The 18,547-nt window shown below is 46.6% G+C and overlaps 4 protein-coding genes across 4 annotated transcripts; all 4 read left to right on the top strand.

The window, feature by feature from the left end:
- Positions 1-294: 294 nt before the first annotated feature.
- EsH8_IV_001428 (uncharacterized protein) lies at positions 295-1,832 on the top strand (the record flags this gene model as incomplete). The annotated part of the gene is made up of 3 exons (XM_083266318.1): positions 295-774; positions 848-1,105; positions 1,170-1,832. The coding sequence occupies 3 exons, from the start codon at positions 295-297 to the stop codon at positions 1,830-1,832; spliced, it is 1,401 nt and encodes a 466-aa protein (XP_083125213.1).
- A 789-nt stretch (positions 1,833-2,621) lies between these two features.
- EsH8_IV_001427 (fungal specific transcription factor domain-containing protein) lies at positions 2,622-4,441 on the top strand (the record flags this gene model as incomplete). The annotated part of the gene is made up of 5 exons (XM_083266317.1): positions 2,622-2,677; positions 2,764-3,139; positions 3,204-3,565; positions 3,633-3,917; positions 3,982-4,441. 5 exons carry the CDS (start codon positions 2,622-2,624, stop codon positions 4,439-4,441), a joined length of 1,539 nt encoding a protein of 512 aa, XP_083125212.1.
- Positions 4,442-8,492: 4,051 nt separating this feature from the next.
- Positions 8,493-13,633, top strand: EsH8_IV_001426 (uncharacterized protein; the record flags this gene model as incomplete). Its single annotated transcript, XM_083266316.1, has 8 exons — positions 8,493-9,077; positions 9,141-9,320; positions 9,387-10,275; positions 12,466-12,528; positions 12,586-12,846; positions 12,915-13,116; positions 13,174-13,364; positions 13,599-13,633. 8 exons carry the CDS (start codon positions 8,493-8,495, stop codon positions 13,631-13,633), a joined length of 2,406 nt encoding a protein of 801 aa, XP_083125211.1.
- A 1,957-nt stretch (positions 13,634-15,590) lies between these two features.
- EsH8_IV_001425 (carboxylesterase/lipase family protein) lies at positions 15,591-17,260 on the top strand (the record flags this gene model as incomplete). The annotated part of the gene is made up of 3 exons (XM_083266315.1): positions 15,591-15,753; positions 15,822-16,049; positions 16,119-17,260. 3 exons carry the CDS (start codon positions 15,591-15,593, stop codon positions 17,258-17,260), a joined length of 1,533 nt encoding a protein of 510 aa, XP_083125210.1.
- Between the last annotated feature and the right edge of the window lie 1,287 nt (positions 17,261-18,547).

Genomic DNA, 18,547 nt, shown 5'->3' with positions numbered 1-18,547 from the left:
TACCATCGGCCGTTCCTCGATCATTAACTCCTTCATTAACTCCTTCGCAAAACAACAATCCTGTCTTCTATAACATGGGCCGTCGACAGAGCAACGCTTCTCCCTCGGCGTTATCAGAGGTTCTTCCTCAGGACCCGAAACCTTGGTACCGCGTACCTTACCTAGTTAAGCTGAATCTTCTTTTAATGATTCCTCTCATGTCATCTGCTGTTGCAGGATTTGACGGTAGGCAGGCATCTCGGCTTCGGTACTCCTTACATCACAACGTGCTAATTGATTGTCGAAGGATCTTTGATGAATGGCCTTCAGGCGCTTCCTTCATGGAAAGAAGATTTCAACAACCCAAAAGGTCATACACTTGGGTTCGTCAACGCTGCACAGTCATTCGGGTCCATCCTCGCTCTTCCAGTATGCGGTTCATTGTCGGACAAGATTGGACGCAAATTTACGCTTCTTTTGGGCGGCATCATCATCATAATTGCTTCTATAATACAAGCTGCGTCGGTTAACTACGGCATGTTTGTTGCATCTCGAGTACTTGTTGGAATCGGTGCCATTACTATCATCCAACCCAGCCCGCTGCTTATCTCCGAGCTGTGCTACCCAACCCACCGTGGTATCTATACCGCATTGTTCTGGACTTTCTATTATTTCGGCTCTATCGTCGCGGCGTGGAGTACGTACGGCTTGCAAAAGCATATGCCTTCGAGTGTTTGGGCTTGGAGAGGCCCGTCTATCCTCCAGGGTGGTCTTCCTCTGCTCCAACTTATCTTTGTTCGTCCAAACCCCCTTCACTGTCCCGTAATCAGTTCGTTAGGCTAACCAGGTCTCCTTCGCCTTTAATTAGTGGTGTAAACTCCCCGAATCTCCGCGGTGGCTAATTGCCAACAATCGAAGCGAAGAAGCCCGATCGATCCTGGCTGAATTCCACACTGGTGGTGATAATCAAAACCCACTTGTAAATTTCGAGATGGACGAGATTACTGCCGCAATTGAAGTGGATGCATCGGCTAAGAATGTCAGTTGGAGTGCTCTTGTAGCCACACCTGGCAATCGCAAAAGAGTCATGATAGCTTGTCTACTTGGCTTGTTTTCACAATGGGTCGTAAGCACTTCTTAACTCCTCACTGTCCTGTTGCCCAAAATCTTACTTTGATTGAATCAAACAGGGAAACAGCGTCGTCTCTTATTATCTGACTCTTGTCCTCGATACCGTTGGAATTAAGGATCCCGATACGCAGACACTGATCAACGGCCTTCTTCAGCTTTTCAACTTTGTTGCAGCAATTATAGCGGCAGTGTTAGTCGATCGCCTCGGTAGACGTACACTTTGGAACTGGTCTGGAATGGGCATGCTAGTCTCATTTATTATCTGGACTATCTGTTCCGCTCGATTCGCCATCGAGCCATCCCATGGCCTCGGCATTGCTGTCATTGCTTTCATCTTCGTCTACTTTTTTCACTATGACATTGCTTACACACCACTGGTCTTGGCGTATCCGACTGAGATTCTGCAGTACTCCATCCGATCGAAAGGAATTAGTCTTGAGTTTATCATGATCTACTCATCCTTGGTCATCCTCTCCTTCGTAAACCCCATTGCTCTAGAGGCTATAGGTTGGAAGTACTACATTCTCTTCTGCTGTATAACAGCTGCCTCAGTTGTCACCAACTTCTTTCTGTTACCAGAGACGAAGGGTCGATCGCTCGAAGAGATTGGTGAACTTTTTGACGGTCGAGAAGCACTTGCAGGAGCTATGACAACGGCCAAGTTGGAGAATGGGGAAGTTCGTCATGTCGATGTGAAGGACGAACAAAAAGGTTCATCTTAGTAAGCCGTGTTTTATTGGTCGCACTTTAAGTCTATATTCGGTTTATAAGGGGTTTGGGGTGTGTGCCCCGTATAATAAAAAGTCTTTCATGTCCGCACTTTGCTAGAGCGAAGGATTTTACAATCCGCTTTTTTTTTTTTTTTAAGATAATAAAAAACTGCGAAGATTCCTTGTGCATCATTTGATTATGCTACCTGTGCCTTGCAACTGCGCACATCGGGCAGACGAAGACGGTGGGGCTAACTTTTTGCGGACTATCGTATATCCGTTTTGTGGTCACATTACGCCAACTCCATTTCCTTCGAACACCGAATATCGAGTACTCTGCACTACGTCACTAGATCAACTGGGTCACGCAGGATGCAGCACTAGACCCTCCACCCTCTATTATAACCCATGAAGTTCCAAAATACCAAGGCTGTATGCAGTCTCTGACTAAAATTCGGCCTTGCAGCAGCACTTGCGTCCTTCCCCTGTTCCGAAGTCATCATGTCTCATGCATCGGCAGCAGAGTCTTCGGCGCGTAAGCGTGTAAGAACAGACAGTGTGTATCCTCGGAGAAGATCTATCATGGCTTGTAATGTCTGCCGCGGACGAAAGAGCAAATGCGATAATGAAAGACCGTCATGCGGATTTTGTCTCGGCACTGGGGCTGAGTGTGTCTATGAGGACGCAAGATCTGACTTTTCTAAGTATGTTCATAAGTATACTATCCATTTAATTGCCATTGTAAGAAAGAACTCCAAGCTAAGTAACCATAACAGCTACGATTCCGCGACTCTACACATAATGAACAGATTAGACAGCCTAGAAAGTCGCATAGAACAACGATTTGATGACTCTCAGTACGTGATGGAGAGACGCCGACCAACAAGAACCACTTTGGGAGATTATCGATGATGCAAATTCTAACTAAATTTGCCAATTATAGGTCAAAAGATCCGCCAGTCTATCAATCATGTGGCTCCTCAACGTATCCGAGTGTGGAGAGCATCCTTGAGTGGCCAGTCTTTGCTGAACTTGGTCTTCAGCTACAAAATCGATCTCTGGCTGTTATGCACGAGGTTGAGACGGGTCCAGAAGATTCATCAACGTTTTCGTTCAACTCGCATTCCGCCTCTTCATCGCTGGCAGGTACAATCATGGATGAGCATTCCTGGGATACTAAAGTCATTAGCACAGCAATCGAAGCTTTTCTAGAAAATGTTCACTGCAAAAACCCAGTCCTTGAGACCCAAACACTGGAAGAGGCCGCCAAGAGCTGTTTGGATAATGGATGGTCTAGTGATATTAACTCTGCTCTTGTTGTAAGTGCGTGTTCTAGAGTGCTAAAACCTTCTGTTCCGCTGACCTTCTTGACCTTCGTATAAGTCCATTACCTGCGCTTTGGGCTTGGTTTCAGTACCCTACAAGCCTTCTGGCCCTCGTGGATTCCAGGGTGTGGAGAATGCAGATTTCTTGTCGTCAAAGATGGCTGCTGAACGACTCATCACCAAGGGTCGGGAAATAATGTGTTCACAACCCCCGTCTCTGTTGGCCATACAGTGTCTTTTCTTTTGTGGGGTATATGAGATGTTCGTTATGCGTCCAATCATGGCTTGGTTACGCTTCAGCCAGGCCAGCCTGCAACTGAAACTTCATATTCAATCCAGAGCCTTTTCGCCAGAGCGATTCCGTACTGCTGATGGAAGTCTGGTACAGCGGCTTTACTGGTCTTGTATGCAGTCAGAGTGGTGAGTTCAATCATTATTTAAACCAGCCTCCAAATCTGATTCCTTGTCTAACATTATTTTTGGTAAGCGAGCTAGCAAATGAGCTTCGCATAACGAGCACCGGACTTGAGCATCTTCCATTTCCATATGCGTTTCCTAAACCACCCATCACAACACCGGAGTCCCCTGGCAGGATTCATACCGACCCCAAGCAGCTAAACAGCTGGATGTATTACCTCTCTGAGACTTCTTTGAGGAGGATTGGCAACGAAATTGTTTGGTCTTTCTACAGCCAAAATCCATCATGCTGGATCGACAACATTGGCTCTTTACAGATGCTGGTAGAGCCACTCAATCAGAAACTCGAAGCCTGGTAAGAAATACAGTTTGTGGATGTTATTTAAGCCCGGTATAGAACTGACTAAAAAGTATCATAGGATTGAAAATTTACCACCAGACTTATGTATCTCCGAGTCCATCTTTGACTCGTACAACGAGTTAGGTCTACACGTGCGAAGTCGATACCTTCTTTATCGGACTTGGCTTTTTCGTCCTTTTCTCTACTTCGTGATTCACGCACCCCCATCTAAGCTTCTTCAGCATCGAAGTGATGTTGAGCCTCTGGCTTATAGATGCATGCAGATCTCGATGGAATCGATTAATGATGCAACCTATCATCACAGACATCATGGGACGTGGTATACCGTACGCGTTGCGCTCTGTGGTGCATTGTCTCTCCTTGCGGCTGCGCAGGTTAACTCGATTTCTTTGCCACCTGGCTGGGAGGACGCCGTTCAAAAAGCGATATCAATTGTAAAATCCTGGAGCCCGGAGTCAAAAAATCTTGTTGCTAGCCTTGAGGTTCTTCAAACATTGTGGGACAGGGCTAGAGAATAACTACTGATATTGCGTCTCAAAGCATTATATTAATCGGACTAATCAATGTGGCCACGGGGCTTGTCTTGAGAAACGTGTCCACGTACCATTTTGAATTCCTAATAACGTATCCAAGAAAATAAACCGGAGCAAAAATTCAGAAGGAAAATTAGACGGTTGAATAATCAACCCGTTTTGTAGCAGGGTATACTCTGTTGTTGCCGGATTAGCTGTGGCTCCAGCGATACCTTGCCTGGTCGACCTGTCCCATTGAGTGCTAATCAACACCATTTTTGCCCAGGCCCGAAATACCCATTTTTACTCCAAAAACACCGAGATATAAGCATTTAATTGGGCAAATATTTCTAGACATTTCCACTCAATGAATATAATTGGTTTTACCCCGCCCTTCGCAAAAATGGTGCCGATTAGCACTCAATCGGATAGTTAGATAGCTTGAGCCGAGTCCTAACATGAACATATGCATATTACCCAACTGCGGAGATAGTCATTGATCCACATGCCGCGCCAACTATCCACATGCCAGTGGTCGAACCTAGACAATTGTCATCCTACGACACAATTAGGTACCGCGTCGCTCATTATGTAATCTTTCTTATGTTACACCCCGACGCTACTGTAACTTGTTCATATACGCCAGTGTCAAGAACTAAGCTTGGTACCATTGTATTGACCATGATTACTTATGGAGCTGGCACATAATCGATCAGAGCAACTTGGGGAGTGGCGTGGTGCGGGGTAATCAAGTCCGAGACCCCAATCGTTTTCGGTTTCAACCATTTCTTCCTGGTCCTCCCTAGGTCTCTGTTCTCATTTCATTGTGCGGAAACATACACCCAACTATTGCGACATGCCGCTATTCTCCCAACGTCGTATGCCCCTTAGCTGTGAGCCTTGTCGCGAGCGCAAGATTCGATGCTCCCGAAATGTCAGCCGCAGCAGGGGGCCTTGCGAGGCTTGTGTCCGACGTGGTGTCCCAGCGCATCGTTGCGTTTACCTAAGGGATTTATGTCAACAGCAGCGCCCGCACGCGGTCATGCCGGTAACGAATAACGCTGCACTTATTGAACGCATTGCCAGATTGGAGCAGCTGCTGGCAACACAAAAAGAGGATGAAACTCGACAATTATCGGATCCTCGGACCTCGTACGAAACTCACCTCCCATCCCCGGAAGTAAATATACAGCCCGAATCAACAGCCAATGATGGCTTCTCACGAGGCTTAGGCCCTGAAGATGTTCCTGGGTCTCCTATTTCCTCATTCTCCTACTCATTTTCTGGAACCCTCGTTCGGTCCACCTCGGGCCACGAACGGTATAATCCTTTTTTCTCAAAGTGGTCGTCAATTTTGTCTGCCAACCCTGTCACCAGCGGCCTGAAATCCGAGTCTTTGGACGATGATCATGCCGTCCCCTTCCAGATGGCCACTCACTCGCTCCAGCAGCTTCTCAGTCTGCTGCCCCCGGTTTCCGCTTGTAATCACTTGAAAGACATATTTTTCAAGATTTATGCTCCTGTGAGCTCCTATTATGACCCGTATGCCCTCGGTCATCAGATCGGCTAATCTAAGAGAACAGCTATTTCATGTTCTCCATGATCCGTCCTTCGAAGCAACGTATTCCAATTTCCAAGATCGGCCAGACGACGTATCTCGATCCTGGCTTGCTCTGCTTTTTGCTGTGCTCAGCGTGGCTGTGTTGGCTGTACAAGCAGAAGATGCCTCCCTTTTAAAGGACCTGGGACGCTGCCAGGAACTTTCCGACAATATGTCGCTCCTTTGTAGCCGCTATCGATCTGCAGCTATGCAGTGCTTAGAGTCCGACCACTACCTCTGGCGGCACAACCTCAACACTCTTCAAACCCTTGTGATATTGATATATGGTATCAACCACACGCATGGGCAGTCTTGGGTTCTCCTCGGTACTGCAAAGCATATTGCGTTGTCACTAGGCTGTCATGTCGACCCTGACGCCTTCCATCTCGGTATTGTTGCTGCAGAAGAGCGTCGAAGATGTTACGCCGCGCTTCAAATGCTCATCACAATACAAAATACGACTTTAGGCGACTTGGACTTATCCCATACACCGTCCAACGTCAAGCGGCCACTCGATGTCGACGACACCGAGCTCCTCGATGAGCAACCATCCCCACGCTCTCCATTACAAGGTCCCTCTCAGATGTCGTATCTGCTTCTGAAGTTCGATATGTACGACCTCTGCCGTCGAATATGTGGCAGTGTTTTTGACCGAGCGAATCCTCCCTCATTCGATATAATCCTTAAGTTGGATTCGGAAATTCAGGAGAAGCAGGTTGCTCTTAATGGCAAATACCTGGTTGATCTGACAGCTACGTCTCTCTCTGCATTCCAGGAAGTTCATGCCAATATTCTTTTCGGTTACTCACACCAGTTGACATTACTACTTCACCGCCCTGTGCTGATACATCGCTACATGGCCAATTCTGGCAACGAATATCTTCGGGAGAACTTGACTTATTCTCGCGATAGATGCATGGAAGGTGCTCGCGCTCTGTTGAGTATTCACCGTAGCTTGCATGAAAAAGAAGCTTTCAAACCGTACCAATGGTACAATCACGGTCTTGGTTCTTTTCATGCTTTTCATGCAATTATCTTCTTGGCTTACACGCATGCCACCAACATCGACCTCGATGCCACTACCACCGATCTATTGAAGGCAGATATACTAGCTGCTCTTGATACCTTCATGGAAATAGAACGGAGCGGCCTCAGCAAATTCTGTGAGAGAGCAACTCCGCTTCTCAAGAAGATTTTGTAAGCCCCTATCATCGACTTTATTGCCGCTGAAGAAATCTCTCATATGTTTTACAGAAAAAGATTACGCCTAGAAAGTTTTGATGAACAAGATCCAAATAAAAAAACACAATGGGGGACATCCTCAGCTTTCACGTCTTCAGATGAATGGAGTCTCGAAACACCAACGGGTATGGACATGTTTTTAGGCAGTCTGGAGCCACAACAGTGGATCTCACCTTTTACAATGAACTGGAATGAGTGGGATGCAATCATGACCGACGATTATCTTCTCCCAGGACAATAGCTGTGTATCTTGTCATACCAGGAAACGTTACAGAATCTACGCTCCCATTTCAATCTCATTGATAACCCCGGATTGTTCACCTACCTTGATATTGCAACCGCTGCCGACTTGTAGTATGTAACCATCGCTTTCCTGAAACACGTTATTCTAGATGTATAGGATTGCATACTAGATTGCTGTCAAAGATATTCCACCATGTATGTACACACAAAAGTGAAAATCTCCACACTTGCATGTGTGGTACAATGGCTTATATCTGAGTCTGACAATTGCCTGGTTCTATCTTACATACTGCCTAGGTGCTGTAATTCGTTCCCTTGCTTTTCACGTTAATGCCATATTACATACTAGGCCATTATTAATACCTATGGAGTTTAAAACACTCTCCTGAATGTATTCTCTCTTATTTCAAAAATAGACTTTTTTGTTGCCTGTTAATGGTTGTTGCTCCTCTCTATCTCATCTCTGTATGAATCTAACTCTCTGCAGTTTAGAGCAATAGCGGGGTGGGTTCTCCGACAATTACGGTATTGATGTAGGCCGCCTTCGCCGCTTATGGCACATTGCAGACTATCAAAAAAAAGGGATTCAACACAAGGTATGAATATGGATGTCAATGCTACGGCCAAAAACAAGCTTCATCTTGAGCTAGCTAATTACGCAAGTATGTTGCTTCGGGTGTGTCACCGCACATCGCCGCTCACCTCCGCGCATCACCGCGTGTCACTGCGCATCACCACGCATTACAGCGGGCTTCCGTACAGCCCCACTCCGCTCTTTTCCGCCCCCTGCTAGTGTCCGCAACTTGATGAAGCTATTCGAGGTTGTGTGAGAACTTGTATCCTGGCCCCGGCCTATTTGCGAAATGTATATCCGCATATTTGAGCCATGTGAAGGCGCTGTGTTCCATTACTGGCTATAACAGCTTCTTCTAAACCTTTGAATTACATTTCCATACCACCACCAACAACACCATGGATTCCCATACACCGTACGCTGCATTTATCGATCCCATTTCCGGACATGCTCGAATGGGACTGTACGACTTGAATTGCAAGACCATTCAGCCCTTGTCTTTCCTTTCTGGAACGCCAGTTCTGGACTTATACCAAGTTATTGAAGCAGGCGCATCCAACATTGTTTCGAATGGAGACCCTATTCCAGCGCAACAAGTGAAGATCCTGGCACCAATTCAGGGTCGTGATATTCTTGCTGTGGGAAAGAATTATATGGAGCATGCCAAAGAGTTCAATAGCTCTGGCTATGATAGCTCAGACCGGGTTGACCGACCTAGCCAACCGGTTATCTTTACTAAACGAGCCACAAGTATCATTGCCGACGGAGTTGATATCTTGCCCCACCCTGATTTTACTCAAACATTGGACTACGAAGGAGAGGTCGGGGTCATTATTGGTAAACCTGGATTTAAAATTCACGGCGCCAATGCTTGGGATCATGTATGGGGCTATACAATCATCAATGACATGACGGCCAGAGAGCGCCAGAGAGATCACAAGCAATTCTTCTTAGGAAAGTCGCCTGATACATTCTGCCCTATTGTAAGTTATTGCAACGCTGGTCTTGAAAAAAAAAAACAGTTTTCTAATTGATTCGTTTACCAGGGCCCGATTGCAGTTCCCAAAGAACAGCTTCCTACTGTACTTGACATAGAAACACGGGTTAATGGCGAAACCCGACAGAAGGCCAACACCAATGACCTCATCTTTTCCATTCCAACATTGATAGAGGCTATTTCTCAAGGCCAGACGCTGCAACTGGGAGATGTGATCGCTACTGGAACGGTCGGTTCAATTTCTACTATTTTTCTGTGTCTGGCTTTACTATAGAGACTAATTATGCCACTGCAGCCTGCTGGTGTCGGCATCGGGAAGGTGCCACCTGTTTTTCTAAAGCCTGGCGACGAAGTGGCTGTTTCTGTGACTGGACTTGGCACCCTACGAAACAAGATAGCTGCTCCCTCAGCCACAAACCCGATTGCAACAAAAGTATCCAGCACCTCATTTTTGAATTTAGCCAACGCTGAAAAGTCATTCGGCACTGGGAGAGGGCTTTTGAAAACCGACGGCAAGATTCTCAACTACCAGAAGCTTGGATCGGGATCCAGCAACGTGGTTTTTGTTCATGGTCTCGGTGGCACGCTAGAATATTGGACACCATTGATCTCGAATCTCAAGCTGTATGACACTCACTCATTACACTTGTTCGACCTGGAAGGGCATGGGCTCAGCCCGACACACCCTTTGAGCGACCTGACCGTGAAGTCAATGGCAGCAGATGTTCGGTCTATCTTCGATGTCGCTGAGATATCTGCAACACACCCCGGCACGCTCGTTGCGCATTCACTTGGGTGTTTGATAGCTCTTCAATTTGCTCTCGAAAACCCGGGACTTCTTAAAAAGCTTGTGCTTCTGGGCCCGCCCCATTCCCCGCTACCAAAGGCAGCAGTCGAAGGCTGTTACGCGCGGGCCGCATTGGTGAGAGCCAAAGGCATGACCGCCGTTACGGACGCTATTGTACAAGCTGGTACTTCAGAGTCATCTAAGAAGACAAACCATGTTGGGACAACAGCTATCCGACTGAGTCTCCTTGGTCAGGATCCTGAGTCTTATGCGAAGGCCTGTTGGGCACTTGCTCGCGCACCAGATCTTCAAGTTGAGTTGGTAGCCACAGAAACACTCATTGTCACCGGCGACGAGGATAAGGTGTCGCCGCCAGAGATTTGTCAACAATATATCAGTAAGATAGAGAAGAGCAGTCTCACTATTTTGAAAAGCACAGGTCATTGGCATGTGTTTGAATCTGTAGTTGAACTAGGCCGCCTGCTCAAAGACGTTCTCTAGGATCTAGGACCTATAGAATGATCAGATCTCCATTCGCAGACTTTTACACCCTGGGCAGTTTATTTGAAGTTGAATTTGTCTTAGAATGTGTTTCCTTGACTGTGTGGAGGTATTAAAAACAGAAAATGGACGGAATCCTATTTCAATTTTGTCCTAGACTGGAGTAGAATGAAGGGCCTCAGGCATAAGAAAACAATGAAAATTTTACTGTTCTACTAAATTTCATGCACAATCATGACAACTACCGAATTTTAGACTAAATATAGTTTCTACAATATGGTGCCATTGAACGTTACCTACCTGAGCTATGTTAGATCATGGTTTAGTGACTTGAGCTGTTTATATATACACCATTTGGACGGGAAAATAGGTATTTTAACTTTCAGATTCCCAAAATTTCCGCAAACCAATAAAACGCTGTGGCTCTGCGAACCTGTTCTTAACGCCTTTCGTCACGCCTATTCTCAAAGAGGTTCCAAACGCTCGCAAAGTCTTCTCGTCATGAAATCTCCAAAATTGCCAGCTAACATCGTGACCACAAAACGATTGAATAACTTCAGCGCCCCCAGGATGCTCCTTTAAAAATGCAGTGCAATCGTATACAGTGTTGTCAATAACCAGCCACACTAGTCCTTGTTTCTTGGAGGCAGATATTACAGCAGGGTCGATGAATGGAATGTTCTCCACAGACGTATTGGCTGCAAGTGGTATATAAGAGTTTGGAATACTGGTATCCTCGAAACATTCCGAAGACCCAATGTTCTTGTGGTCTTCAACGTGAAGATGCTTCGATTTTGGGACATGATGCTCCGCAGCTGCTGTTTCGCCACGGAACATCCAGCCCATTTTAAATAGATTCTGTTCGGAAAATAATAAATGGCGTTAAAAATACAATTGCTCTGTGAGTTTAAATTTCTTCAATTGCTAAGGACGTAGTCGCAGCCGGGCACAACGGAGGGGTATTCCGTATTAACAATTAGATCGCAGCGGGGTTTAATGCGGGTCTCGGAGTTTTAGTGCGGGGTTCGGAGTCTTAATGCATAGTTCGGACTTTACTGAGGGACTGGGCATTGCACTATGGAGTAAGACGCGGCATAGGGCGGAGAACGCGGATATGGGTGCGGCCATGTACGGAAGTGCATCAAGCGACGGGCGGTGATGCATTAATCGAGTTGCGGAGTCAAGGTCATCAGCCAAACCCATTTGAGGCTAGCCGGGCCGTCATACATGTAAGGTTCCCCACGGGGTAATCTGATATAGCGCCCGCCTGGATTAAGACTGATTTTATCTCGAAAAGTCCTCCAGTTTCAATCTTGGTAGACAAACTGCTCAACTAGAGCTATTAAGAAATTTATACAACGAAGTTTATTGGACGAATATGGCTAATACGGAAGCCCCAAGCAACGTATCTTGGCCCCAAGGCTCCCACAAGCAGTGGAAACGGGTCAACGACAGCGGAGAAGCCCCACGCAATATCGCCTTCATCAAAAATTTAAAGTTAGACCCAAAGCTCCAACCGAAGGATTACCAAATCCTTGGAACGCATAAAAAATCTCGAATCCTATTCACTGATGTCAAAATCCTGGACTCAACGGGTGCGAAGCCTTACCCTGGCGACGTGCTGGTTGAAGGCGAGTCTGCTTAAACCTTAAGATGATCCAAGCCTTGCTGATCAGTATATCCAGGAAATAAATTTATTCAAGTCGGTCAGGTCTCAGATAAACAAGAAATAGAGAAAGACCCGTCGGTCACGGTCTTCCACGGTCGAGGGAGAACCTTGATGTCGGGTTTGGGTGACGGCCATACACATCTCACTTGGAATGGAGGAGATCTTGATCGTCTTGGAGATTTGCCAATCGAGGAGCATGTTCTCTTAACAACGAAGAGTGCTCAGTGTTATCTCGACTCTGGATACACGATATACGGTAACACGCACTGTCGTATACCATTCGTCCCTAGAGACTAATTAGTTGTCTTATCAGGTGCTTTGGGGCTGCTTCAGCAAAGGACAGACTTGATGTTGTCATACGAGATGCGATTAACGCAGGGGATATTCCAGGCCCCCGTTATCTTGCTAATGCAAGAGAAATTGCAACAACCAACGGGGACTTGGTAGCAGGCATCACAAGATTTGCTGATGGCCCCAGCGGTACGTTGTTTTGCGAGCCACTTATTTGACCGAAATCAATATGCTGACTAGATGTAGAGATGAAGCAGGTAGTGCGATACAATATTGAGGAAATAGGTGTTGACAATGTTAAACTGAGCATGTCAGGGGAGGAAATCACTGGAACCCGCGCTGCCAATGATTGTTACTTCACAGATGAAGAAACCGCAGCCTGTGTAGAAGAGGCCCACAGTCTTGGCAAGAGGTTATGTTCTCATGCTCGAGCTCGCGATTCAATCAAGATGAGCGTCAAACACGGTGTGGACGTGATATACCATGCATCTTTTGTGGATGACGAAGGTAAGTATCCCTTCTAGTAATTCTTTTGGGCAGATCGGCCAGCTTCTGATGCGTGTTACTCTTATTAGGTATGGATATGTTACAGAGGGCAAAGGATAAGAGCATTATTGTACCAGCTCTTAACTGGCTTGTGGCGACATCGTTTGAGGCCGAAGCCTTTGGCTATACGAAAGCAGCTGCAGAAAAGGCGGGATATGTTCGTGAGCTTGACATCGCGGTCGCAGGTCTCCGAGAGATGCATCGCCGCGGTATCGTGATTTTACCAGGCGGGTATGTGTTTCCGCCAATGATACTCGATGAAGGACCTTGCTAACAGCTGGTTTCTAGGGACTATGGCTTTGCATGGACTCCTCATGGCACCTATGCCAGAGACCTAGAGCATTTCGTCGAACTCCTGGGTTTCACGCCACACGAAAGCATCATTGCTGCCACTGCCGGCGTAGCTGCGCTGTTGATGCGAAGCCACGAACTAGGAAAGATTCAACCTGGTTACTTGGCAGATTGCATTCTTATCGATGGTGATCCGCTTGAGGATGTTAAAATTCTTCAGGACCATGATCGCCTCAATGTCATTGTAATCAATGGAAGAGTTCACAAAGCTGGAAGAAAGGAATATATTTGTAATGTGTCGGGGGGGTTGACACGAGATTTCTCAGTCATTTAGCTGTAGACTATCCGGAAGTTTAACTAATGCGGGATTCTTACTTATCATGTAAACGTACAGGGTTGTAACGTTAGGAATAGTACAATAGTGGCTACTGTGTTTCAGAATATGTACAACTTCTGATTTTCTGGCCATTAAAAGAATTGGAAGTAGAAATGAGATGAAGTAACGATAATCCTAAAATGATTATCAGCTAATCCGCCTTTACTTCTCTGAGCTTGAACCTACTGTAAACAGAAATAAAACTACTGAAGACTACTAAGAAAAGGACTAAGAAAAGATGCTATATTGGTAAAGTCACACTGCTCTTGCATAAAAGTGAATAATAGCTGTAAGGGGACAGGGTGTATTATTGTTGGAGAGGGAATGTGAAGCTATCGTCGGCGGCTGCCTTGTGCGGCCTCCACATGACAATTGCCGTGACTCTAGGGAACTTGCCGAATTTCAATGTGACATGTGTGCTTTATGCGTATTAATACTACGCTGGCGAGTACTTTACAGCTCTCTTAGAGTCTTATCTATCAATTCTTTACATGCCTCATGTGTATGAGAGATACGCATGTTCTCTTTTTTCCTACCGGTTCCCTACCTATTCCTAAGTGCATTAACATCTGGAACGTGTTTGCTCTTCAACGACTTGGGGAATGGCGAAATCTTTAGACGTGTACTTTTTTTGCGAAAATTGTATTAACATTACTTTTTCGGTGAAATTTTCGGGAAATTCACCACACTAATAAACATAACCCCAGGGGAGGTGCAATACATATATTAGAAGTGTACACCTCCGGCAGGGCTTCATAAGTTGACACATCAGTAATACAAACACGACTTTGAGCTCCCTAGCACCTAAAATTCTATTTTGGAGCTCCAGGTAACGGGTAACTATGTCGTGCCCAAGCAAAACTTCATCCGCAGCTTATGGGGCTTACTGAATAAGCCCCAGAACCGTGTTTCATGTTTTCCACTTTGGGTAACTGTGATCTGTTTCACAATTTAAAGACATGCGAACTTACTTCATTTGTGCCCAGGGCGGTTAGAGCAAATTGGATTCATTGCCCGGAAAAGCCTAGAAATATTTGTTCAGTTAAATACTAATATATCAGTATTTTTTGGAGCAAAAATGTATATAGAGGCCTCACTAACATGGAGTGAGTTCCCACCCGATCGGTTCCTTTTCATTGGGCAGATGCGGTGGCACATGGGGCGAGGTAATATGGCACAAACAGCGACAGGATCAGAACCAATTGAATAAAACAATCCTTGGCCGTGAGAAACAATCTAGAGCTATTGCACGTCCTAAGACTCTATATGTTGGCATTGTTGATCTCCACGAAGTAGGACGGACAGCACTGACTTTTTTAGTCAGTGCGCTGGAAAACCCGTGGAGTCCAAATCACGTACAGATTTAAGGTTAAGCATAAAGCCCCGCAGCGAACCATTCTCCTCTTCGGCACTGATCATGAGGTCTTCCGGGTTGGACATTAGTTACTGGGGAACCTAGTTGTATAGCTTTCGATCGGAATTCCCGAGTCATAGTCCGTGATATTTCCCGGTCGTTACATTCAAAGTCTTTGGGTCAGGGTGTTGAGCTCTCATTTTGACATTTCCACCTATCAAACAACATGGTAACAATCTCAAACAGGTAATTTTTGCGGAAACCCGTCGGTTTCGCTTTACAGGGGTTCGCTTCTGCATACTCGCCAATCGCTCGTCAACGTAACTTAGGATGTTCCAAACTTCCTTGTTAACGGGTTTTCCTGTTCGTCTAATATATTGGTAACCAAAGAGTTGAAATTTAATGCCATTAGGCGATCAGTCAGCGCTTAGATATCATGAACGTCCGGAATTGCCGATACCAATGCTTCTCAAGAAGTAGTATAAATCGGAATAAATTGGACCAGCTACCAAGTCATAGAAACAAGTCAGGGTGCTAGTTTACCAGATCTAACAACTTGATCGAACCATGTTTTCTCGTCGTCAATGGCATTCACCCACTATCGCGCAGGTCGCGATTGTGTTCTTTAGTCTATCGTTCCTTACCAATGCGCAGCAGCCTGTCCAAGTCAAACTAGACGATGGTATGTACACAGGCACCACAACCAATGGTGTCAATAAGTTCCTAGGGATTCGATATGCCACTCCCCCCGTGCGCTTCGCACCTCCCATTCCAGCCGCGATGATGCCTCACGATGATGTTCGTAACGCGACCGAATTTGCTGCTTCCTGTATGCAAGCCATTCCTGGTAAGTTACCATTTCTTACGTCTTCGTATCGATTCCCATGTTCTTACTATGTGCTGACACTGTGGTAGCTGCAATTGCCGCTCAGATGGGCTCTCAAGGCCCACAAAGCGAAGATTGCTTGTTTCTGAATGTTTTTGCACCTTCATCTCCAGGGCCGGCCGAAGGACGCACTGTTATGGTCTGGTACTATGGCGGTGGCTTCCAGTTTGGAAGTGCCAACACGCCCACGTTAGACGGCTCGAGCTTTGTTCAGAATCAGGATGTGATTATTGTTGCACCCAACTACCGGACTAGTGGTGAGTACTAAGCCCAAACATTTTGTCACCTTTGCATTCGTCATCATCTGCTGACATTTCTTTGATTAGTTTTTGGCTTTCCTGGAAATGTCGACGGTATTCCTCCACAAATGCGTAACGTTGGCCTCATGGACCAGAAGCTTGCTCTGCAATGGGTTCAGCGCAACATAAAGACATTCGGCGGCGATCCAAATAAGGTCACCATTTTTGGACAATCTGCTGGTGCAGCATCTGTTGACCTTCTGTTGCTCACCAGCGGTCTTAACCCCCCCTTCCGCGCGGCGATCACGGAGTCCGGCAGTGCATACCTCGTCACCGCACCACAGGCCGGCGGTGATATCAACGGGCTAATGGGTGGCGTTGCAGCCGGGGCAGCTAAAAATTCGACTCCATTCCAGACGCTCGCCAACTCTTTAAAATGCAGCCCCAGCCAGAAAGCCTTGGACTGCGTCAGAGCCGTGCCCGTTGACTCCATCCTCTCTGTGATTACGAACGGAACCTTCAACTTCCCCCCTGTTGCCGATGGCGATACCAACGTCCCCACGTTACCAGATGCTACGCGTCAATCGGGTCGCGTCCCTCGTATACCGCTGATGTTGGGCACGAACCTGAAGGAGGCCGACATCTTCACGATGAGCTTGCCGCCCACTGAACTGGACGCCTTTCTGGCAGCTACTTTCCCAGGAGATGAGGCGTTGCAAAAGACTGTTGCTGCTGCGTATCCTGTCGGATCTAGTGCCGCTTTCCCCACGGCCAAGGACGCAATTACGCAGATGGCCACCGATCTCGACTTCACCTGCAGCGTAGGGCACGAGGCCCGTCTTTCAGCACAATCAGGAATTCCCACATGGAGATATCTCTTCAACTCAACCTCGTTCCCCCCCACCCCTGGCGATGTTTTATCTCGTCCCGTCCATGGAGCTGAGATTGACTTTGTCTATGGAAATCTGCCACCATCGCCGACCTCGCCTGATCAGGCTCTTGCGTTGAGCAAGTTCATGCAGACAGCGTGGGCCAACTTTGCAAAGAACCCAGCGAATGGCCCAGGTGTCCCTGCTTGGACTCCATATTCCGGAATGCCGGGAGCTATGGATTTGGGTAATCTGGGAGGGGTAGTTGGAGATGGGGTAGCTATGGTAGATCCAAATGTGATAGATAGTAGGTGCCAACTGTACGACGCTGCATATGCCAATACAATGACACCGTCTTGAATTGATCTGGGCTATTCGTTAGAAAGTCCAAAATATATACTACTATCTTCAATGGGTCTTTTTTCTTGTTCCAGAAAGCAAAAAAAACGTATTAGTCCCTATTGTCTCGTCGATGCCGTCTGATCAAGTCTGACTGAAGTGGCTCTGATTAAAGCCTAAAATGCTAGCTGATGACTAACAATCAGGATGGTTGTTCATCTACCCCCTCATTAGAGAGGACCCTTGGTAAAGCGCCAATGCAAGACGGTGCGGGGTAATTACACTACCTGGAAAAGAGGGTCGGGTGCAGCGGAGACATGCTTCTTCCAGGGCGGATGCCGCTACAACCGAAGGAGATTTAATTCATGAGAGCGGTCCCAGAATTTACTCTCATCATCTCCTTATTCGCCAAATGCGGGCTGTTGCCGCCTCCTGTATCGACAAACCTCCCCTCACGTTCACCTATTGCCCGACTTCCATAAAGAGAGGGCCACCAAGCCTCAACATTCTTTAGTTCGCTCATTATGGAGGTTGTATGGCAATCTTCTGTAACGCCTGGCAAGAAACGCTCTTCACAAGATAAGTCCCTAAGACTCAGCGTGGTATTTTCGGCCATGGTTAACTGACGAATCTCTGTTTTACCATGTCATAGCTGTCGAGCACGAAAAAAAAGATGTTATCATGTGACTGAGACCGAGAGACCTAATACAGTCGTGGATGTCGAAAAGTCAGCAACGGAAAGAAAATCAGCATCAAATACGTGCGACTCAAGCCCAAGTCCCAGCAGAGTTAGTCTCTATAATCCCGAATCGGTCTTAGTGGATTTATCGATGAGTCCGGCAACAGCGCCAAACACTGTACAGCCCATGTCAAGCTCAACACTATCACATCTTCGAGACGACACTATTCAATCAACTGGAAACAGCTCACCTGCCGAAGAGAAAACACAGCGCCAATTGGCGTGGTACAACAGACACAGACGGAGAACTGCTCCACTCAAACTCTCAGGACATCATAGGCGATATCTTGAAGACGAAGGGGCTTTTCTTAAGTTGCCTGAATCGACGACAGATGCACTTTTGCCGATCTACAATACATTCCTGGATGATCTTATTCCAGTTATAGACGGACGCGAAATGTTTCGGGACTATAGCAATGGACACGCTTCTATCTTTCTCGTAAGGGCTGTCTGCCTTGTTGCTTGCAAAACCAAACAGGCAGCATCATTCCTCCAATTACACGATGACGGGCCGATTCTCGGCCAGCTTCAGTTCGCATCAAATCTTCTGACTGGTCTTGATGCGGCAA

This window comes from Colletotrichum jinshuiense, chromosome 4 (assembly GCF_051148585.1).
Source record: "Colletotrichum jinshuiense chromosome 4, complete sequence".
Classification (NCBI taxonomy): domain Eukaryota; kingdom Fungi; phylum Ascomycota; class Sordariomycetes; order Glomerellales; family Glomerellaceae; genus Colletotrichum; species Colletotrichum jinshuiense.
This window is presented reverse-complemented; position numbering and strand designations above follow the sequence as displayed.